The following is a 24,976-nucleotide window of genomic DNA, read 5'->3' on the forward strand; positions in this document are numbered from 1 at the left end:
GTATCAGTGGCCCAGCTGCTGTGTACACAATCTTTATCTTGGCCACCCCTACAGAACATCCTTGCAGGGTCTTTGGTGCTCCAGCCCAATCTTTCACAATTCCTTCCTGCATCCCTTGATGAGGTGTGAAAAAGACCTTGATGAGCTGTAAACTTTCTTCTGGTGGACAATAGTTATACTGAGTTTTTCTTAATGCAGTGGAGTTCATTCCTATGCCAGGGCTGGACTGGGAACTAAAAGAGGCCCTGGAAATAATTACTGGGGACCAAAAGAGGCCCTGGAAATAAAGCTCAAGTGGCCCCATATGACGCATTTTCAGCAAGCCCAATGCTTTTCCTATGAGACATTTTGAAAATACCACAGAAAAGAGGCCCAGGGTGCAGAGGCCCACCGGGAAATCTCCAGAGTTCCCTATAGGCCAGTCCACCCCTGCCTATGTCAGAGAGTGCTTACGGAGGAATTATTCCAAGTGTTAGGTGGGGCTGCCAAACTACACACTAATTCAGTGCCAATCACAGACAGGCAAGATTTGCCACTTTTACCTGGTAAAAATATGTTGACTATACCTTTTGATCTGTCCACATTGCAGCACATTTATTTTGACATTATGGTGGTTTACCTTTACAAGCACTAACCATCCAAATTGTGATATGGATAAGCCACGGAAAATGAAAGAAAACTGAACAATGCCAATGGAGTTGGCAAGGATTGCATGCCTGATTTTGGGCAAACTGCTTTCTGTTTTTGCTCTTTTGTGTATTACCTGGGCTAGGCATTGCATTTTGTATTTGTTCTGTTGAGCTTGCTCAGTTCCTTGGGCACCCTAAGACCTTTGGGTGTCTTGACGCCTTATAAGAAATACAAAATAAAAAAATAAAATGAAAAACCTGGGGCTTCATTTTGAAAATATACCTGATAGCCATGATTTTGAACCTAGCAGTAATCTGGATCAATAAAAAAAATGTGTTGACTGTACCCTTTTGTGCTGATAAGGTCAATGCCAATTGGCAACTGTGTAATATCAACTAGCTTTCCTAGTGCCAGTCAGCTTTTAAAGGAAAGTGTGTGGAAGCTGCTCTCCAGTGCTCCACGTGTAGCCTCATTTCTGAAATGTTTCCCTCTCACCGGAGGGCTGCTGGCTTTTCATTTAACTGTTCACAACAGAAGGTGTTTCTGTGTTTCTACTGTATGGATGTCAATGAGTCAGATGACCCATTTAGATAGAAATTGCTGACAGAACTTTTTAGGTACAGAACGTACCATGAAGGGGAGAGACCTTGCCCCTTCCTTATAAATTGCAATTTATCTGTGTCATTCAAATAATGGACATTTCAAAACTTGATTAAACCAATAGGACGACTCGAAGCTTTTAAAACAAATACATTGGGCCTCATTATAAGTATGGCGGTAAGGTAACAATGGTGCGGGTAGCGCGACCGGCATCGTTGCTACCATACCGCCATACTACAATCTGTGCTCGCGGGTGCCTGTCACCTGGCGGGTAGAGCGGCACCCGCGAGCACAGCAAGTCGGATGCACCGGCACCGTTGTAAACGGTGCCGGTGCATCCAAGGTCCCCATTCCCATTGAGCCCTATAAGGCTCAAATGGGAATGGGGATGTACCGGTTCTGGCACCGGCGAAAGTGCAATTACCAGATCCGGTGGGGCCAGAATACCCCGGTAATTGCCCATTTGCGGGTGTCGGACCCGGTTGTGAGTGTGGAGGTAGCTTTGCCAGTTTTACCGGCAAGGCTACCTCCAACCTTGTAATGAGGCTCATTCTCTGTTGGAAAGGTTTCTCCATCTGAAATACATCTCTCAACTCAAAATAAACGTTTGCAGCCAATACGAAAGCTTCCGTACAAAGCTGACGAGAGACATGATAATCACGGTTTATCCTTGAAGCAGCCTGCGTGTCAGCATTTGAAACAACACGTGATTCATGTTTCGACTGCTCTCCTTTTGTACACAGCTCATTTCCGCCTACCAGTGAATCCCATTTCAAAGCAAAGTGATGGACTTCAGAAGCTCTCGGCTGGTCTTCCTGGTGCTTGTTGCATCTCTGAGGTTAGTCGATAGCAATTACTGTATGCATTGTAATGGCTACATCCTTGCACCTTTCAAAGAATGTGTCGAAAGTAACAGGTGCATGATTTAATGCATGTGGGGCATTTCCCTTTCATAATAGAACAAGACAGAACACACTGGCTGCTCAGGTTCTAAGGCAGAGCTTGATCTCACTCAAGCCATCGTGTGTTTCACACACGTCCCCATGAGGTGAAAGCCGGCTTCATCATCCATATATTGAACTCTAAGAGAACTTGCAAAGATGTACAGCAGCCCCACACTTCAGAATGTAGTAACACTGCATTACCAATAATGCATGGGCAGAGTTCCACTCTAAGGTGTTTTATTTGCTTCGTGAGAAAGGTTGTCAGATTCTCTGAGGTCTTAAAGTGTTCCTCAGACAGCACGTCTCTGCATGGTTCTTTTCTTCCCGAGCTGGTGTCCAGGCCGCTCCTCTGGTTTCCCTTCTTCTTGGCTTCATTACACGACCACTTCCGGATTGTTTTCCCCCTGGGGGTGAATGCCCAGCCCACACTCCCAGCTTGTCGCTCCTTTTCCCTGTGATAGGGGTGATGACGTTGATCGATCTGTCTTTCCCTTGTCCATGGCCTCAGTCGGAATGTTCCCCACTTTTTCCTAGTCCAGAACCTCAGCTTTTTCTTCCTTTGCCTTTCCATGGCTGGGGCTCAGCCTTTTATCTTTTTTCTGTCCACTTTCTCTTTAGCAAGGGCATATGCATTTCCTTGGTCCACTCTCTCGTTGCTTTGTGGTCTGGCCTTTTCTCTCCCAGCCTCCTCCTTGGCCACTGCCTCTGCTGTTTTTGTTGCTACCTTTTCACAGGCCACCACCTCTACACGTTCATGCTCCACACCTACTGTCTTACTTTTTTTGGGATACGGTGCCTAGCACACCTTTTTCTCCTCTTGGGATAAGCCGCCCCGCTCACACTCTTATCCTCCTCTTTGGTTTTCTCCTCTTCCACCTTGACCTTCTCTACAGTGTTTTGCACTTCCTCTCCTCCTTGCTTTGCTCTCCGGGTTTTCTCTTTCACTCCGCCTGCTTAAACTCTTCAGGTTTTCTATTTCACTTTACTTTCCTCCACGTTCAGGTTTTTCTCAATTAATTTACATTCATTCACTTTGAAGGTCTTACAGACAGCTTGCTGCTCAACCCTCTGATTGGTTCCCTCCCTCACTGCACAATCCTTGCTTCTTGCCCAGCAGGTCTCCAGCACTCCATTATCACATCTCACCTGCTATGCGCTGCAGAACTTCCCTTGCACCGATGCCTGGAAGCCCGGCTTTTAAATGGGACTTGGAGTGAATAGTTGATCTGCAAAAGTCAGGTGTTCTGTTTAAGCCTCTTCAGGGGCACGGATGCTTTATAGTCCCAAGTCTGGGACAGAAGCCTTTAAATAGGCCGGCACCTATTTAGATTTCTTTGCTGTCTGAGTGTGACGTCCTTTTGCCAACAGTAGTCATTTCAATGCATTTTTTACCGACAGAAAATACATCGAAAAAACGAATCAAAATATATATGGGGGCAGAATATATATGGGGGCAGGTAAGGGTATAAAAGGGGTGGGGTAAACAGCATAGGGAAATGGGGGGTTTAGGGAGGTGACCCCCAAATAAAAAAAAATATTTCAATTCGTTTTTTCGATGGATATTTTTGGGGAAAAAATCCATCGAAAAAACAATTGTCGGTAAAATGACATAGAACCGCTGTGTTGTGCTGCTCCAAGCCTCTCGGATGGTACTATCACCTTGCCTGACCCTTTCTGAGTGCAGGTCTTCCACTTCTTGGAGTGTGCTCCGGCTGTTCCCTACACTCAGCAGGTAAGTGTGTGTGTTATAGAGTCCAGGTATTGGACAGGGAGTTTAGAAAAACATGTCTCCTACGTACTGTGTTGTGTGGGTGTTTCTCCAATGTATTTATTTATTTATTAAATAGTCTTATATCAATGTGCCACACGCCAGTAGACCTCAGGGCGTGCACGATAAAAGACACAGGCAGACAACCAAGACAGATAGCATTAGAACAGCCCGAGAGGGGGATTCCAAAGCGGAGGTCAACTGAGGAGGTAAAAGAACAGCCTAAGGCAATTGTCCTTAGGGTGATTAGAGTGAAATTGATTTCAATGGGTGTGTTTGCTGGATGCAGGAGAGTCTCTTTCAGTCTGGGTTGCAACTGAGGAGACATCCTGAGTTTCCCTTTCATCGAATCTCCCTGTAGTGCGGGAAATAAGTCACGTCCTCTCCGTGAGTCTGGCTCGTTACTGCACATTTCACCCACACATACAAATGCCATGGATGAAATCTATGTCTAGCAGCCCCTGTGCCCAGAGGACCACGACAGAGGGCAACTGGAACGCCCCACCCATACTCGCAATGCGCAACCTGTCACGCATGCATTCATATTGCAAAAAGGGGTGCCAGCCTGTCTGTCTGCTGGTCACTGTCCATTTCTCACACAAAAACGCACAATGCAAGAAAGGGAAACGGGAGCTTGACCTACACAGACCTTTAGACAAAGACGTGGGTCCTGTCAGTAGGGTGTTACCAAAAAGCTGACTGTGGAAATAGCCAAATACCAAAGAGTTGGCCGGTATTTAACTGAAGCCAGAGCCAAATGAATACCCTCTTAAAGAAAGTTGCAAACATGGAAAGAAAATGTCTAAACTAAAAGCATGCCTTTAAATGAATGCCACATTGTTAATTTTATTGATGTACGAAATGTTTTTGTTTGAAGTAGGAAAAGAGCACAGCATGAGAAACAAAATTGTTCAGTAGCTGTGTAGTTTATATGTGTGTGCATCCGAACGGTTTTACCTTGTTACATTCACTATAATGTTTATAGCTTACAAAATGGGCCAGTAATTCAACTTTTTTTTTAGGCCCCCCCCCCATCACCACCATTTCCAGCCCGTTCCCCCTCCCCACCCCGCCTCCCTAGTCACATAACTCGTACACACATACAGAAACATATGGACATATATATGTATGTGTATGTGTATGCAGTCGAATCGACCAAACGTACTTTACTAAATCGCAGAAAGATTTTTCTGTCAAAACATGTCATACCCCGTCCATGCATGTAGCTTGCATGGGTCAAGGTTAGGCCAGGGGAAAGTGAAAGAGCAGGCGTATGTACAGCATCTAGGAGGGGGGTGACTGCAACGCGTTGCCTTACAGTTTAACACAGGGGGAGAAGTGTACCAGCAAAAGTAGTGGAACTGTGGTCTCGGCAGGTGAGAGGGTAGGTGGAAGCATAGTGCAGCATGTGGCAAGTATTGCGGCCGGGGCATTGCAATAGTCCAAGTGACTGATAACTAAGGCTCCTATTGCAACTTTACACTTACACAGGGACATGAATCGACAAATCCTATATAAAGAATGGTGAATATGGTCGTAAAAAGTAGAAAAATATTAAACAGAAAAAAATCAAAGTAGTGGGACACCGCTCCCGACTGTTCCCGCTCACTTTGGTTACTGGTTTATCATGTTTTGTTTGGTCTTGTCCTTCTTTTGGCTTCTTGCTCCTGCAGGGTAACACAATGGGTGTGATAATATCAATTAGCACCAATCGCTCCGGCTTGATCAAGAGTGCTAATAAACACAGACCCTTGCGATGCCAAATAAGTGCTTGCTATCTGTGCCACAGGGAGTCCCAGCGAGAGCGGAATTGAGTTACATGTTTTAAAAGCGAGTCAGAAGGTCGAACACACTCTTAAACGTGTGACACATTGTTTTTCCAGCGATGACAAGATGAGGAACCATTGGACGCTCAGGCAATGGCAGCAGTCGTCCTAGTCCTTTGTGTATTTTTATTGGGACGGAGTCGCTTTTGTGGTGTGTGTTGCACCCTTTTAAACATGTGACTGTGTATTTTACTTCTTTATTTGTCTTATACCCCCATTTTGCTGGATGCGTTTGTATTGCAAACTGATACCTGATTGTCTCAACTATGCAACTGTCCTGCTATTTACTTCTCTAGCTTTGAGTAGGAAGTGTTCTGCTGTTAGCGAGCATGCCTCTTTACAATAATGTATTTATTTATTGGTTATTTGTATAGCGCCTATACATAAGGAACCGTTTTTCAAGGCACTTCAAGGCAGGGGAGGGAAGAGCGGTAAATGCATTCAGACAACAATCCTACTAGGGGGTGAGTCATTCAGAATGGGCAAGTGTTACAATGGTGCAGACATGGAACAGGACAGACAGTGATACAAACAATCAGACAGACGGAATATAGAACAGAACTACCGTACTAGGCCAGACGACATTTCAGATAGTGCAAGTGGTGTGACACGTAATAAGAACCTACAGACGGAATGTAGAACAGAACTACCATACTAGGCCAGACGACATTTCAGATAGTTCAAGTGCTGTGACTGGTAATAAGAACCTTCAGACAGACAGAATGTAGAACAGAACTACCACACTAGGCCAGATGACATAACAGATAGTGAAAGTGCTGTGACACGTAATAAGAACCTATAGACAGACATAATGTAGAACAGAACTACCGTACTAGGCCAGACGACATTTCAGATAGTGCAAGTGGTGTGACACGTAATAAGGACCTACAGACGGAATGTAGAACAGAACTACCATACTAGGCCAGACGACATTTCAGATAGTTCAAGTGCTGTGACTGGTAATAAGAACCTTCAGACAGACAGAATGTAGAACAGAACTACCACACTAGGCCAGATGACATAACAGATAGTGAAAGTGCTGTGACACGTAATAAGAACCTATAGACAGACATAATGTAGAACAGAACTACGTACTAGGCCCGACAACATTTCAGATAGTTCAAGTGCTGTGATAGGTAATAAGAACCCACGGACAGACAGAATGTAGAACAGAACTACCGGACTAGGCCAGACGACATTTCAGATAGTGCAAGTGCTGTGACACGTAATAAGGACCTACAGACGGAATGTAGAACAGAACTACCATACTAGGCCAGACGACATTTCAGATAGTGCAAGTGCTGTGACACGTAATAAGAACCTACAGACAGACGGAATGTAGAACAGAACTACCATACTAGGCCAGATGACATTTCACATAGTGCAAGTTCTGTGACACGTAATAAGAACCTACAGACATACGGACTGTGACACGTAATAAGAACCTACAGACGGAATGTAGAACAGAACTACCATACTAGGCCAGACGACATTTCAGATAGTTCAAGTGCTGTGACTGGTAATAAGAACCCACAGACAGACGGAATGTAGAACAGAACTAGCATACTAGGCCAGACGACATTTCAGATAGTGAAAGTGCTGTGATAGGTAATAAGAACCTACAGACAGGCGGAATGTAGAACAGAGCTACCGTACTAGGCCAGACGACATTTCAGATAGTTCAAGTGCTGTGACACGTAATAAGAACCTACAAACAGCTGGAATGTAGAACAGAACTAGCATACTAGGCCAGACGACATTTCAGATAGTGCAAGTGGTGTGACACGTAATAAGGACCTACAGACGGAATGTAGAACAGAACTACCGTACTAGGCCAGACGACATTTCAGATAGTTCAAGTGCTGTGACTGGTAATAAGAACCTTCAGACAGACAGAATGTAGAACAGAACTACCATACTAGGCCAGATGACATAACAGATAGTGAAAGTGCTGTGACACGTAATAAGAACCTATAGACAGACATAATGTAGAACAGAACTACCGTACTAGGCCCGACAACATTTCAGATAGTTCAAGTGCTGTGATAGGTAATAAGAACCCACGGACAGACGGAATGTAGAACAGAACTACCGGACTAGGCCCAACAACATTTCAGATAGTGCAAGTGCTGTGACACGTAATAAGAACCTACAGACAGACGGAATGTAGAACAGAACTACCATACTAGGCCAGACGACATTTCAGATAGTTCAAGTGCTGTGACACGTAATAAGAACCAACAGACAGAAGGAATGTAGAACAGAACTACCATACTAGGCCAGATGACATTTCAGATAGTGCAAGTTCTGTAACACGTAATAAGAACCTACAGACGGAATGTAGAACAGAACTACCGCACTAAGCCCAACGACATTTCAGATAGTTCAAGTGCTGTGACACGTAATAAGAACCTACAGACGGAATGTAGAACAGAACTACCATACTAGGCCAGACGACATTTCAGATAGTTCAAGTGCTGTGACTGGTAATAAGAACCCACAGACAGACGGAATGTAGAACAGAACTAGCATACTAGGCCAGACGACATTTCAGATAGTGAAAGTGCTGTGATAGGTAATAAGAACCTACAGACAGGCGGAATGTAGAACAGAGCTACCGTACTAGGCCAGACGACATTTCAGATAGTTCAAGTGCTGTGACACGTAATAAGAACCAACAGACAGAAGGAATGTAGAACAGAATTACCATACTAGGCCAGACGACATTTCAGATAGTTCAAGTGCTGTGACACGTAATAAGAACCTACAGACAGACGGAATGTAGATCAGAACTACTGTACTAGGCCAGACATCTCAAATAGTGCAAGTTCTGTGACGAGTAATAAGAACGACAGACAGTATGTAGAACAGAACTAAAGTACTAGCCCTGTTTTACCATGACGATTGTGGCTTGTAGGGTTCTCAGCATGTTAACCACTTAATTATCCACATGAGTTTTGACTGGTGAGTTTGTAAACTTTAGCCTGCTGGTTTGTCACAGGGCTCTTCAGCAAGTGAATTAAACCTTGAATAGATCCTAATTTCCTTGTTGCAATATGCTTAAAATCTCCTTTATCTCTATGCTTTTCATTTGTGAAGTACGTATTAGACCAGAGAGCTCCCTTTTCACATATAAAAGCACTCCCTCGTCCCTCCCAATTCTCACCAAAGCACCAGCTGGAAGGAGTTTCCTTTCCGACACAGACTTCACTCTCACCCAGCCTCTCCTCAGTCCCCATTTAATCATTGTTTACTGATCCTTTAACAAGACACAATACAACGCCTCAGTGGATCTTCTGCTCTTCTATCACTTCACCAACACAATCACTGCAACCCTTGATTTTTGTTAAATAAGAAATCATGTAGGTTCAAGTGACAAAATCGTTTAGTGCACAGATAATCCTCCTTTGAGATGAAATTCTGCAGAACACTTTTTTCAAATGTACAGTCATGTAAGTGGCCTTGTACAGTGCCCTTGGGACACTATTGGTTGCTTTGCCGGGCGTTGCTCTGTAATAATAAAGGGGGCGGGGCAATTAGTGGGACAATTGGAGAGGCAGATGCGAGATCTGTGCTGTTCACGGGTGTAGGACTGACGTCCCCAGACCCTGAGTGCCAATCTACTTTGCATGGATTTGGCGGAGAAACCTGGGAGTATGTTAACTGTAGGGAAGAGCCCAAGATCTGATAGACTACATCACCTTTGGGCTAATGATCCACTATGGGGGGAGTGTAAGAGGGCTAAAGCAGAGAGCTCAGTTATGGTTCGTTAGTGTTGGTGTGCTAATGGGTAGGTATGTGACAGCCATCTGGGGAGGATTGTGTGTAGTGTGAGGTGGCAGCTGAGGGGAGTTGATTAGATGGGACAACAAAGGAGTAGACCTTACAAGGCAAGCAAGCTGCAACCCTGTACTCCTGCCAATGGCTTCTTGCAGGCAGGTCCTATTTCCCTAGCTCACATTGCAACTGGCAAACTCTCTCTCTCTCTCTCTCTCTCTCTCTCTCTCTCTCTCTCTCTCCCTCTCTCTCTCTCTCTCTCTGTCTCTCTGTCTCTCTCTCTCTCTGTCTCTGTCTCTCTCTCTCTCTCTCTCTCTTCCTCTCTCTTCCTCTCTCTCTCACATAAGAACATTAAATCCCATGTGCAACAAGACAAGCATCTGAAAGTTGGTTGATGAGGTAAAGGGGCAGTCTAGAAACGCCAGGCATTGCCATGAGCTACCTGCTATGAGAAAAGATCGTTTTGTTCAGAGAAAGGGATACTTGAAATTTGAGGCCACAGTCACCCATTTAAACTTCCTTAATATGTTGGTTGGCAGGATTTTGGTCCACCAGCAAGAGAAGGAAAGGGATGAACACCTGTGCATCTGAGTACATTCATGATAAGGGTTACAGTCTTATGGAACTTTGCAGATCACCGCAGCTGATCCTGAGAACAAGGTTGAAAGAAGGATCTGCTATTCTCTATAACCAAGAAATGAGCAGAACCATTCCAGGGCAGGGCCGGTAGCCACAGTGGCAGTCTTCATCCCCTCCAGGAGAATGATATGTCTGAGGGTGTCAGATATAGAGGAAGACAGTAGGGTGAGCAAAACATGGCATTTGTCACTGACCAGTTCAAAAATCTATTCCCTAGGGGTGAGAGGGTTGCATTCAGGGGGAATCCAAGCGTGATAGCCAATCAGTCAGGAGTTAGGATGTTGAAGATCTTCCTGTAGATTATGAAGCTAGGAAATTGCCACGTTCTTAAAAATCTTTAAAATCATGATGATGCCAACCACGCCGTATCTGGTGGGGTTAAAGATCACATGAAGGGCTTCTGAATTGAACCTTACAGTGGCATGGTGATCATAATTTCAATGGAGCATGGAGGAGTTTCAATCCTTAGGATTTTGCCTCTTTACAATTGTGGGTTACACACTGAGATTTCTCAGCTTCCTTCTAGTTTTGAAAAGTCGGTTTACAAGCCTTTTCCAGGGTTGTTTCAGTGGATTTTGAGAACCCTCTAATCCCAAAAGCCACCCGCATCAAGTGTAATTACCAAGCTCCTTAATTTATTTGTAATAATATGACTATGTAGCCTGTGAGTGAGTGATGGGCATTTTAGCCTTTTTAAGAGGAGTTTGGTAGTCATGTGAACCTATTCTGAATATATAACATTTAATTTCGAAAGATTTCCAACATTTCGGAAGTCATTTGAATCTTTAAAGGGTGATTTTGAAGCAGGTCTGAGAGTGATGCTGATATTTGAAATCGTTCTCATGTGATGTTGCAGTCTTTCTGTCCAATTCAAGGAGGGTGATTGGTTGTCGCCTGGAGACTCTGTCAAGTTCAGGGAGTCTTGGTAGACATAGTGCTTAGTCTTTACTGGTTGGTTGGGGAGTTTGTGCTTCCCAGGTCATCCCGCAATCCCCATTGGCTAAACCCTATACAAAGAACCTAAACATCCCCCATATTCTCTAACCTCAATGGATACAATTAGTAAGCACAATCCCCTTTTCATGTGGTCTCATTACGTATCACATCCTGAAATATAATTGGTCTGTTATCACAAACAATTTTCAACAGTTGACTCACCCCATTTGTTGGAGTAATGTTATCCCAGTTAGTATATGACTAACCTTGATAAGATCCCATCAACGAGTCAGAGGAGTGAAGACAGTGGCCATTCCTTTGATTGCACAATAGCTTCCTCATTACCGCAGGTAAACTGGCGTCTTGAACATCTCCTTCTGTGTTCCTTCGCAACACCTCATGCAGCTCCCATTTTAAATCATATGCCCCCCCCCAGCACGTTTCCTGCTCATCTTCCTTGGAACCCAAATGGAATCATAAAACACTGGTCAAGCTCTGCCCTTCAGCATCCATTTCATGTATTTATTGACTAACCCCAATCCGACCCTCACAATCCTAACCAGGCCCACTGTCCATCCAATAAGAAGGCTACGTATTTCGGGGAAGTTTGTCCCTTAGATCTACACATCCATCTAATCATAAAAACAAACCTAGTGGCAATTCATCCCGTTCTCACTCGCAGGAATCATTTGGCCTGCTATCGCCATCAGCCTGATGTATTCTGCTTCCTCCTCCTCTCATGACCTTGGTCATCCAAACACTTGTGAAAGTATCTTTCACCATGCACATAAAATACCCCTAACAGCAAAGCTGTTACGATCAGAAGAAAACACAAAATAGGATGGAAATACAAGAAAATAGAGACTGCACATTTAGAACAGTGCATAAATAAAGTTATGAGGGGTCACAGAGAAGAGGATTAATGTGATGAACTCATCTTAAACTACTTACAACATGCACAAGAGCTGGTGGACCTGAGGGCACCATTGAAGACAAAACTTGTTAGACCAAATAGAAACCATCAACAGTGGTTCAAATCCGAGCTACCAGAGCTAAAGAAAGAAAAAAGGAAGAGAGAGGACAGATGGCAGAAGAAACCCTTGGAGGCCAATAAGGAAAGTTGGAAAGAAATCGAGAAGACTTTTAAAAAGGGCATTTGCGAAGCAAAAAAAAGCAACTTTAATGAACAGGTCATGTCAGCCTTGTCGTCTATGTTCATACCATCCCAGGAAGATTGCGACAAGGTACATGCAGCTTTCTCAAACAAAGTCAAGAATGCAAGGGAATCAATAATAGCCGCACAAACAGCAACTAAGGCCCAGATCGATCGACCTACGTCGATTAAACCACTAAATCACCAGGAAAGTTTTAAATTCCATAATGTCACAATTGTCACAAATGTCACAATTGAAGACATGATTAAAACACTGTCCTCAATGAAAGCAATTTCATGTTCCGAGAATGCTCTTGCTCCAAAAATTATTCTGGAGAACAGGGACATCTTTGCCCCCTTGCTCACTTAGATTATCAATGCATCCTTCTGTTACAGAGTAGTACCCACAAGCATTAAAACAGTTACCATCACACCCCTGGTGAAGAAACCAGATCCAGATCAAAAGGAGGCAGAAACTTGAGACCCATTGCAAACTGTAATTTCTTACCAAAGGTGATGGATAAGATTGCCACAGCCCAATTGCAATCCTTCGTTGAGGCAAATGATATCTTGCATAATCGACAGTCGGGCTTCCAGGTGGCTCACAGCACGGAAACAACAATGCTGGATTTTGCAAATGCATACATTGAGCATTATAGATAAAGGCAACGCAGGTTTACTTATACTCCTTGACCTAAGTGCAGCATTCGATCTTCTGGACCAACAACAGCTCCGATGGGCACTGGAGAAGGTGTCCAATTGCTACAAAGAAGCCACCAGCTGGTTGGCATGTTTCTTAACAGATAGGAAATCAAAGGTTCACTGTGGTGACAAATTCTCACAGGGGACATCCATCTTTTGCGGCGTCCCTCAGAATGCCAGCTTATCAACGCTCCTGTTCAACCTTTACCTCAGATTCCTCTGTGTGGTACTAGATAACATTGGAGCACATTTCACTAACTACGCAGATGATAACCAGTTGGTGGTAGAATTGAGCGGTAGCTATCGAATGGATAGCGCCAAAGTGATGGCACTATATAACACAATTGAAGCTTAGATGGATAAGAACTGGATGGTCTTCAGCTCCCACCAAACCCGGGCCAAGATTGGTCCACAATATGAGTCGTTTAACATCAATGACTCCCTATACAGGTGGTAGGGAAAGTGAAAACACTGCAGCTATTTTTGGAAGCCTTCATGAGTGCCGAAGCACAGGTGATGTACCTGAACAAGAACTGTTTGTACTATCTAAGAGCCATCCAACCTTATCTGAGTGAGGAAAACTGTGCGACCATCGCCACAGCCACCATACTGTCTCGGCTCGACTATGGCAATGCACTACTATTATATGGTAATAAGTGGTGCATAGCAAAATGGCAAGTGATTCAGAATAACGCAGTTAGAATTGTGAAAACAAAAACAAGAAAAGAACACATCAGCAATGCCAGAGTAGCTCTGCATTGGCTGTCTGTGGAAGAGAGGATCCTGTTCAAAAATATGACTCTAGTCCACACATGTCTGTACGGGAAAGCGCCAGCATACCTCAAGGAAAAGATCACCCACTACGTACTTGGACAAGCACTGAGATCTGAAGCTTTGGCCCAGATCACAGTTACACGCCATAAGTGATCCAATGGCATGGGCAAAGCTTTCCCAGTAATGGCAGCAACCAAATGGAGCAACTTACCCCTACAACTAAGACTTGAGTCTAAATACACAGTGTTAAGAAAAAACGGAAAATATACCTCTTTAGGTCAAACCAGTCCCGATAGTATAGGATTCATTAGGTAGTGGTCCTTTCATGTTCTTGTCAATTGTCCCGTCTTACTGTAAGTTTACTGTCCGTGTCTCAGTGTTGGGACCCAGATGCCTGTGACCTATCGGTGCAGTACAAGTAAATGAATAAAATTAAAATAAAATTAGGAAACCTAACCCTTGCACACCAGAAACTCTGCAGCCTAAGGCTCTAACTACAAAAGCCTGCAATCTTCGAGAACGCCTAATTTAAAGACGGCAGAACATCTTGATAATACTCTAACTACATATTTATCCTAAGTCATCCTAAGTCCCCATGTGTCCACTTCACAAGTTTACAGTCTCCCCTTACAACCTCCCTCTCTCCTGAAAAACCCTTCCCTCGCGTTTAGAGGGAAAACAACGTTCTTCTCTCGCTTACGAAACTGAGCTCCTCACAACTCAATTCAATGCGCTACAAAGTTGTACCCCACACAATGACATTGTGATTACATTGTTGCTAATTATTTTGCTACATGATGCACCATAAAATGTATTAAAAACTAAATACAAAATAACATATACACTGAATCTCCAAACTACACAGAATACATGCAACTGCAACACTACTGTATTTAAATGAGCCGCACCATCGACTAATACAACTTACGTAACGTAAACCTCTTTCCCCTAACAAGACGTTGCACATGCATCTCAACACATGCTATTTCATTTTAAATCATGGTGTTTGTACAATTATGTTTATTCAACTCTTGGTTCAGAAATGTGAAACTAAGCAGTGCCAACTCAGCTAGATATCCTTGCAAGTTAGATAAAATCAGTATCTCAGTTTTCCTTTGCACACCAATGAAGCTCTGTTGTTTGGATTTGTAAGTTAGCCCTTCTACTCCAACTTAGCCTCAAACTCCCACACGCGCACCCCAGCAGCACCTCAAACACCCCTCTCCAAAAGCATGAATCAAAAATAATATAATGCAGAGTGTTATTCTCTATAATATTTTGATATATGACACAACCATTATCACTTTGCAGAACAAACAAATGAGGGTCATACCATCCAAAGATGATATATTTTTTTTTTATTTATTGCATGTATAGCAGTGCACCAAACTCTCAAGCATCAGGGTGCTAGTTACAGTAAGTGTGAGGTGACAGTTTTCAACCAGTTACATAAGAGACAAAGTTAGGGTAGTGCATAGACCAACACAGCCGTTCCTCATGATACTGGGGGGGGGGGGGTATATTAGGCATACAACACATGAAAGTCAAGTTAGGGAAATGCATAGACCATCACTGCCACACCTCATGATACGGGGGGCTACGTTAGGCATACCACACATAATAAGTAAAGATAAGCAATTGCATAGACCATCACAGCTGCGCCTCATGTTACGGGGGCTGCATCCAGAAGGTGTGCAGACAAGATGAGCAGCAAATCTGGCAGGCGTCTGCAAGGTCGAGACCCGAATGAGGCTGCTGCTGGGGTGGTTTTTACGGGAGAAGGGATGGAGCAGCGGCAGCCACGTTGGTGTGGAACTCTTGCTCCGAAACACTCCAGCCTACCGGTGGTATTTGCAGTGCATAGAGTGACACAAATATGCAAGAGTCAAGATGGTGGGTAGGATAAACCGGCAAGCCATGCCTCAGGTGCAGGGGGCTAAGCAGGCATGTGGTGTTAGTCAGATAGGTAGGCAGATATCACAGTACGGTGTTGTGCTTATGAGATTAGCCAATTAATGGCTGTGTGAGGACTGAAACTGAGCCGTATGGATGAGCGTGCAAGAACACGAGCCTAAAGTGGCTGGTGCACATGCATGGAACTGTTTATTCGGCTTATCTTCCAGGACAGGCGTTGCAAACTGCCAGAAGCCACCTGGTTAGATATGAAAGCAATGGACGGAGCAGAGGCTGGGCAACACGTGGAGATGATGCATTGGTAGTCAGAGTAGGCACTTGAACGGCATGGGCCGCAGCCGGTGGTGCATGGAAAGAGCCGGACAGGCTCAGACAGGCTAGAAGCCTTTCCCAGAAACATTCCCCAGCGCAAGTAAATCGGCTTCTCCTGCCAGCAGGGGGAGGCCCGGATAAGGAAGCAAGGATTACATCACGTTGCAGGTCGAAGAGCACTCCTCACCGCCCATGAACAGTGCTGGGTCTGGTGGAATGGCGGTGGGCATCTTAAGGGTTCATCCACTGTGAAGCAAGACGCAGGATGCAGGTGGTTTGAGCCAACAAAGAAAGCTGCCCCCCTCACTCCTAGATGGTGTGGAGGAGATGGACAGGCACAGACAGGCTAGAAGCCTTTCCCGGCTCGCTACCCTGATGCAAGTGTGTTGTATGCTGCTTTTCTTAAGAAGCAATAGCCCAGTGAAAGACACTCTCGTCATCATGCAGCAGATGATTGTGATGGTTTGGGAGCGCTGCAATCATATGCATTAACCACACTAATGTACATTGTACTAACCAACATAACTACACTATAACCACACTGCAACCACTAACGTGGAAAAAAACATCAATGCACTAAGCAGAATGGAAACAAAAACGTTCTTAAAAGCAATAATTGCCATCTTTCCCCACATATGAAACATTTGCATCTACAAAATAGCTGACACTGCTGAGCGTTCATCATTGTACACTTGTTTCAGCATCACAGAGCTGCTGTTTGGCACCAGGGCCTCTCTACATACTGTTGCAAGATCTCTCTCAGCTCTCACTAGCCAAACCCAAAATTACCCAAATGGCACCACACCTCTATTTCTGCATGAGAGGATCAAGAGGTATAGCCCTGTTTTGCACCCTGCACTCTGCAAACATGCATAGTTGTGAAAGAGGTTGCCTTCATAAATCCGCAAAACCATCACACTGAAGTTCTGTATGTCCTTCCTCAAAAACCACCGTACCCCTCTTATTATCATATTCTCTGACTTATGTCTCCCCTAAATATTTGTGCCCTGCCCACTCTATTCCAGCTGATGGATGCTCTGTGCATGCTTCCACTTTCTATTAAACCAGCTCTCATGATACAATGCACCATTTGTAACCATTGGTGTAGCAGGGACCCTAAAAGGGGCCCCAGTGACAAGGTGTGTTCCCCAACTAATTGCCATCAAAAACATTTTTCCGTATCAGAATGCTCAGTACAAACTTCACACCTGAAAGAAACAGGTCTAAATTGGTATATATGACTGATATGTTGCAAACATTTTACTGTTAGAGTGAGTATTGTGAAAAATTTAAAGTAACCCAGCTGTGCATTGTATGGTCAAAATAGATGCATGGTTATATTACTATAATAGACATAGCTGTTACATATCAAAATCTATGTCAATTTGTATGTTTCCAAAATGCTCTTTGATTGTATGCAAAGCATACTGGAAATTTTGGGCTTTTTATCCCCATACTCTTTACCATACAACAGAATGAGGGAGATGTACTCACTTGTTGTTTATATACTTAATGAGAGAATATTTTATTTATAAACAGCAATTTATTTACAAACTGAGTCACAGTAATGTATTTACAATAGGCAGACTGGATGCAAAAAGGACCATCCAAGATCATGGTGATCCCTAATCAAATACATGTTTGCAATGTCTCTTGATGTTTATTGATATTATTACTATTAGGGTATATATTGAGTGTGGATTTAGCTTCGGGAAGCAGAGGAGTACTTTACAAGTCATAGTGGGAAATACATGGTGAGGGAGGCAGATTAAAAGAGGTAAAGACTACGGAACGTGAAGCTAAGAATCGGGGAAGGGCAGCAATTTGGTAGCAAGGGATCTGCAAGTAACCAGGGGAGGAAGCAGGGAGGGGCAGATCACAAAGTTCCAGATTAGGTGGAGGGAGTGTGGACCAAGGGGATAGGGAGAATCTTTTCCTTGAAGAGGAGGGTCGTTGCCTTCCTCCTCAAATGGAAAAGTGAGGGAGTGTGCCTGGTGTTGATGGGGAGGAGGTTCCAGGGTCTGGGGCACAGACAGAGAAGGTTTGTCTTCTGGTTCTTTCCTTCCGGGACACTGGCTGAGCTCAAGTCTGCACATATCCTTTCTTCTTGCCTCTGAGTTATTGTGTGGGTGATATCTGTGTGTGTAGGGGTGTGTGTGTGTGTGTGTGTGTGTGTGTGTGTGTGTGCGCGCACGTGTGTGTGTGTGTGGGTTATGTGGGTGTGCACAATCATCTATGTTTTCGATGGCAGGGGGTTGCATCATGAAACATCACCTGAAGTGTTTCCCTCTTACCCCGGCACTCACTACCCTCTTGCAGCTGGCCTGTGTCTCGTCAGCTAGTTACCAGGGATTTGTTGTGCAGTGTCCATAGTGTCCACCCCCCACCACTCCTGATTGGCAGAATAACAGTTGACATAGCGCGGAAGAAAATGGCACCATCCTCAGTGACTGGCGTGCAATATGCTCTTTTTGACCTGAACCACCAAAGCTGACAGTGCTTCTCTCTTGCCCCAGCTCCCCTAAACATTGCACATGGCCAAGGCCCACCAGCCCAGCTACCAGAGGTTTGTTGTGCAGTGTTCGGTGTGTCCTCCCCCCCACTGCCCCTGATTGGTGGAAGATAGGTCACATGGAATGGAAGAAAAGGGGAAAAGGGCATGATCCATGATGCCTGGAGCGCAACGCGTTCTTTCCTGCCTGGACCACCAAAGAGGTAAGTTCTTCCCTCTTGCCCCAGCTTCCCCTAACCTCTTGCACATGACCAAGGGCCCACCAGCATGGCTACCAGGGCTTCGTTGGGCAGTTTCCGGTGTGTATGTCCCCCACCACTCCTGACTGGCAGAAGAACAGGTCATGTGACCCTTGCATCCACAAAGCATTGATCCTCCTAGGATAGCCTTGCCCAGGTAGCTCGGGAAGGACAAAGTGTAAGGTTTCCTTCCTGTTTACCTGTTCTCCTGGTGCCTCAGACCTGCTCTACCACACCCTCTTCCCTGAGCCATTGGACCACAAAGCATCAAGGTAAGAGATGGCGATGTTTTGCCACTTTGACAATTCTCTTATGTGATACTCTGCCAGTCTGATCAATTGCCACTTTACCAATTTGTTTCAGGGACTAAGCTTTTTCCCAGTAACCCTACAAAAACTTTCAGTACTCCTGCATGCCCTGTTAGAGATATTGTCTAGAGGGGATACACCTAATTGTTTAGTATGCTATTATTGTGGTAAAATGGTGTTAGGTTTCACTGTAGTAATACATTGGTGTCTTCCATATCTATAATGATAATGCTCCCCTCAGAACATACACTAATGTCTGTATTCCATCCCAGGACCGCATAAAGTAAAAGTTATTGGACTTATTACACTTGTATTTTGACAGTGTCACTGCCTATCCCGCCGAGCAACTTATCTACGATGCTGGGCTACTGCCTTGATGGCAGATCTGGTCAGCTGTAAACATGCAAAAATGAAAAACTGCACCCTCGCTCACTTTCTAGCTACAGAGACCACAATAGATCATTCTCATGAAAGCATTTACCATTGTGCACTTGCCTGTATGAGCAGATTAAATAAGATTACCCAAATGCCATAAAAATGTATCAGAACACATAGTGATTTTTGTAATGTGTCTTTATCTTGACAGATAACTTACCAATTATATACTGCAACAATTATACATGGACTCATTTGTCAGTGTGAATGTGGAGAAGCAAGAAGAAAGATTAATTGCTGGACTTGGCAGAAGTTGCGCTTAATAAAAAAACGTGTAATATCAGAACTGCATTCACTTTTGACATTGAAACATTACACATTAAATGAGTTTCCCCTGACTAACTATGAAACTGCATCCATTCAGGCATGCCCTCACTTATTGACTTGTATATTCACCTTGAATTCTTCTGGTGAGATCCTTGCTCTGCTATCTCTGGAACACCCCTATGTGTTGGTTTGGCAGCCAAAAGAAGTGTTGCGACCTCCGCACACCCACAGGAATGACACATCATCTATGCCAGGACAACTGCTTCCCCAGTCTACCGCCTGTCTCCTCCTGCCGCCACATCGGAAGTTTCTGAAGCTCTGCTCTGCCCGTCTCCTCTCACACACCCTATCTCCCTTCCTTTTAATAGCTACTCCTGTCACTCAACAGCACCTGCCCCTCCTTGAACATTCCCACATCATCCAAGCTGCCTCAGTAATTTACCCTGCAACACAATAGCCTTGCAAACATATCTTCAACAACCGCTTCCTGCACATAAAATGGTGCTTTTCAACAGTGCATATTTCAGCCTCACAGTTTGTGCAATGCTGAAAGAAATTACACAGACAATAAAACATATTTGCACATTTTAACTCTAATGCAGAAAATAACCCACATTCAGTTCATCTCATCTGAGTCCATTTTACACTGATTTGTTAAAGACAGGTTACCAGTTATGGGGAAGGGGTTATTAATTGATTAAATCATGTTAGCATTTATGTACGTATTGCAAACCAGACCGATGATGTGTTTACCCTGAAGTAGACCATTTTGAAATATGTAGCAGTGTCAGAATGTGTGCATTCCATTTACAAAGTGCACTGGCCATTCATGATGTTTGTATTTTCTACATAAACCCCCTACCACTATTTATTGCTTCCTCTGTGTTCCTACATACACCTCATTTTTTCTACTGCTGAGATCCCCCGGGACATCACTGCAGGAGAAAACAAACAAACCCTTTAAAATGTATGTGCTCCCGATTGAAGTGTGCAGATTTGAAAATAAATGCTATACACATTGAAATCCAGGCGTCATAAATTATGTATATCTCCCAGCTTCATGAAAACAATCAACATTCCCAATCATAGATACAATAATGTTATTTCAACACATCAATAAATAGCATATATTTTTTAGGAATTTTCTTTTATTTTTTTTATGATCTCATCTTTTATCAGTGGTCTGATCTTCATATTATTATTTTTTAATTATATATTTCCATCTTCTTTTTCTTTTTAAGACCACTTTTTTCTTTTTTTTAAGCAATCTTTATCTTTTTTCTTTATCCAATCATCATATTTGAATATATATTTTTTTAAAATAATTTTTTAAGTGTTTCAGGCACAATTAGATCATCAACATTTCCAGACAACATACAACACATCTCTGTCATTTAACTAAGTGCAGAACAATAATAAATTTAAATAAAATAATATTTTTAAAAAACTGTGTGTGTCCTGTAGCAAGATAGCTTGTGGTACTATGGCATGGGTATATCTGTCCATTAGCCTTTGCACTACCAAGGCACGTAAAACTGTCATTGGCAGAATTCCACCAGTCTGGCACCCAATGGGACCTTCTCCAAAGGCATCAGCTTCATGGCGTCTCAGGCTCCTTATCTTAACCCCCCTTTTTCAGTGCAGGGGCTTTATCGATCCCGTGGCATCCTCTAGAGTGCAGTGCTCCAAGATTCCGGCGCTGATGGGGCAATAAATTAGTTAGCTAAAGTAAAAAGAAAAGGACAAATTAAGTACCCAGCACAATACATTTTTCATCCCTATTTCACTCGAGCACCTAAAAATAAAATTGGATTTTTATTAATCAGATATATGTACACGTCTGTCAACTGAAAATAAATGTATCATTATACAAATTAAAAACAAACATCTCATATCATGCAACCAAAACAATTTAATAAATAAACATCTCCCCACATTATATCTGCATACCAGAAACTCCTTTTCTAGCGGTCCTGTACACCACGGGGGAAATCTTGTCTATTATTCTGTATGGCCCTTGCCATGCTGCAAGAAATTTAGAGTTTTTATGTTTGCTTTCCAAAATTAAATGTATAAACTTGATCTCCTACCTTGTATTCCTTTACAGATGTCTTCCTATCATAATATGTTTTTGCACTGTCAGCAGCCTTTTCGAGATTCCGCTGCACAAATGCAAATGCATGTTGTAAGTGATTCCTCAACTCTTCCATATATTCGTGAATTTTGGAGGCATTTACAAGTGTCTGGTCATGGGTCTTGTAAAGTAAATTCTGTGGCAACACCATTTTTCTTCTGTCAGTATTTCATGAGGGCTGAGATTTGTTGATGTAGCGGGAGTCGATCTAATGGCCATCAATACTAAAGGCAGCCAAATATCCCAACTAGAACCTGCTTCAGCCACAAATTTCTTTAATACATCCACAATTGACCTGTTGTTCCTATCTACCCCACCTGAAGAAGAAGGCCGGTATGAAATGTGTAGTTTTCTCTTCACACCCAATATCTGCCACACTTTTGTCATTAATGCACTAGTGAAATGACTTCCCCGGTCAGACTATATCCTTTGGGGTAACCCAAATCTTGAAAAAATATGATTTACCAGTAATGTGGATGCTGTTTAGGCACTGCAATCCGGTGCTGGAATGCACTCCACCCATTTTGTCATCAAGCAAACCACCGTTAACAAATATTTATTCCCCCTGGCTGATCTTTTTACAGGCCTGACATACTCGATTTGCAAATCATACCATGGAAGGGTCAAACCTCTTTTATTAATGGTGCTCTATGCGTAGGTGAAGCAGGTTGAAATTGTGCACTTACCAGACACCCTCTAGTATATAGTTCAACATCTTGGGACATGTGTGACCAATAGACATAGGGCCTCATTACACGGACGGCGGTAAGGGTTAACGGTCACCGTTAATGGCAACGGTGACCGTTAACCCTTACCGCCGTACTACGAGGTCCCTTTGCGGGTTGGAGGATTTAACGCCTGCTTCTTGCAGGCGTTAAAATCCAACCCGCTAAGGGACCTCGGAGCTAATTACGGCACCGCAAAATTGCGGTGGCGTAATTAGCGCCTTCCCCATTCCCATAGAGCCCTATGGGGCAGAAATGGGAATGGGGAAGGGCAATGGCGGAAAGGGGATTTACCGCCCTTCCAACCTTGGAATGGGGCGGTAAATCCCCTTTCCGCCAAGGCGGTGCCGGTATTTTACCGGCATGAGCCATGGCGCTAATAACGCTCACCGCCTACCGTGTAATGAGGCCCATAATCTTTTAAAATGTACAAAGTTTTCTCGCAACCTCTGTGTCCTGCAGTTATTGCATTGTAACATCAGTCCCCAAAATGACAAGGGCACCACCCATTGGATTTGACCTGTCACAGATTACCTAATCCTCAGTCCATCTTGTACCCTACATCTCTTTTTGTTTTTTAGTAATCTCCTCAATTCTTCTTTCCCTTTACAATCTTCTTCAGTTAGGGGATTTTGTTCTGCATCTGATATGTAATCATAGAATATGCCTTAAATTGGATCATCCTTTTGCTGTCCAGAACTGTGGTATCAAAACAACATTGCACCACAGGCTGTTCAACTACCTTTGGCAATTTGGAGCATGTTATCGCATTTACCTGTATTTCACCAAGTAGGTGTTCAGTGGGAAACAACTCTCCCATTACAGCTCCAATGTTAGCTAATTGATCCGCCTTGTCATTCCCCTCCTTGTGCTCACATGGCGTCTTTAAATGGCCTCAGATGTTTCTCCAATGTATTACGAAATCATGTTCTGATACAAGTTTGTCTATGTCTTGAATCATCCTGCCATGTTTCAGTGGTTTCTTATTATAGGTAAGCATATCTTTTAACTTCCAGCCAGATAAATATTCTACAAAAGTGTTTTGTGCATAATCAGAATCAGTCACTGGAACTATCTCTTTGAGTTTGCTTTCAACTGCGGTTGCAACTGCTTTGTAAATAGCAGCCAATTCAGCTAACTGACTACTTCTAGACCCAATTCTCATGCTCACTGTTGAATGTTGTCACATTTAAACCAGATATTTCCTATTCCTGCCACAAGCTCTTTGTCTGTGTTATTTTCCACATGTTTTGCACAACCATCTACATATACAGTAAATCCCAACATATTTCCTCATTAAATGCTTTGTGTGGGGATTGTTCGAATTCATTCAAACTTGATTCTATTTCTGCTTCATTAGGTGCACATTCTGCTGCACAACCATGCAAATCTGCTAGCTCTTGGGCAACTGGGCTCTTTTTATTTTGTCCATATCTTACTTCCACAGGAAATCCCAATAATCCCAACGTCAAGGAAGTCATTCTGGATTGCACCAAATTCCCTGACCTAATACTCTTACTTTGCAAACACTGCAGGGGTTGATGATTTGTTTCAATAATTACTCTTTCCCCTTGAATGATGGGACGGAAATGTTGCAACAGCCAGACAGTGGTTAAGAGTGCTTTTTCACATTCATTGAATTTATTGTCAACTTGCGATAAGGACTTGCTAGCATATGCAATAGTTTTGTCATTCACATCATGCTTTTGATATAGTATGGCTGACATGCACTGATCAGTGAAACCTATCTCTACAAAGAAATCCTGGTTCTTTATGGGATGTGCCAGACATGGCGCCTTCATGACACATTCTTTCAGCCTAGCCACTGCTTCACATTGTTCTTTTTCCCACTTCCAGGGTACACCCTGCTTTAATAATCTTGTTAAAGGTTGTGTAATTTCTGCATAATTTTTAATACATTTCCTGTTATAACCTGTCATCCCTAATAGACCTTTCAATCCTTTCAAATTAATAGGATCTTTCAATTTATGTATTGCCTCCACCTTCTTCTTTTATGGATTCAACCCATTCTCAGTCACCTCATGACCTAAGAAGTTCACTTTCCTTTTACACCATTGTGCTTCCTGTAAAGATACCTTGGCTCCTGCCTTCTGTAACTGGCCAAGCACATGTCTAATCTCATTTAATGATTTTTCAGATTCTCATTTTAATGAGCACATCTTCTACATGAACTATTGCCCACCTTTCCGCTGAATCTGGGAGCGCTTTCCTCAAAAATGTACTGGATTCACTCCCACTATTGACATTTCCAAAAGGTGTTTGTGACCATGCATATTGGGATTTATCAAAAGAAAATGCAACAAGTTATCTTCAGCCAGTGGCACACACCAGTATCCAGCTGTAAGATCTAATGTGATAAA

The 24,976-nt window shown here is 43.3% G+C and overlaps 1 protein-coding gene across 3 annotated transcripts in view; it reads left to right on the forward strand.

The window, feature by feature from the left end:
• Window positions 1-24,976, forward strand: part of GABRP (gamma-aminobutyric acid type A receptor subunit pi) — a 271,746-nt gene that overhangs the window by 190,691 nt on the left and 56,079 nt on the right. For all 3 annotated transcript variants that reach the window (XM_069654330.1, XM_069654329.1, XM_069654331.1), the window contains one exon: window positions 1,974-2,068. In XM_069654330.1, the coding sequence (XP_069510431.1) occupies window positions 2,016-2,068 (53 nt within the window). In that variant the 5' untranslated portion in view covers window positions 1,974-2,015. The remainder of the gene's footprint in view (window positions 1-1,973; window positions 2,069-24,976) is intronic.

Source organism: Ambystoma mexicanum, chromosome 3q, assembly GCF_040938575.1.
Source record: "Ambystoma mexicanum isolate Mex_15411 chromosome 3q, UKY_AmexF1_1, whole genome shotgun sequence".
Lineage (NCBI taxonomy): Eukaryota > Metazoa > Chordata > Amphibia > Caudata > Ambystomatidae > Ambystoma > Ambystoma mexicanum.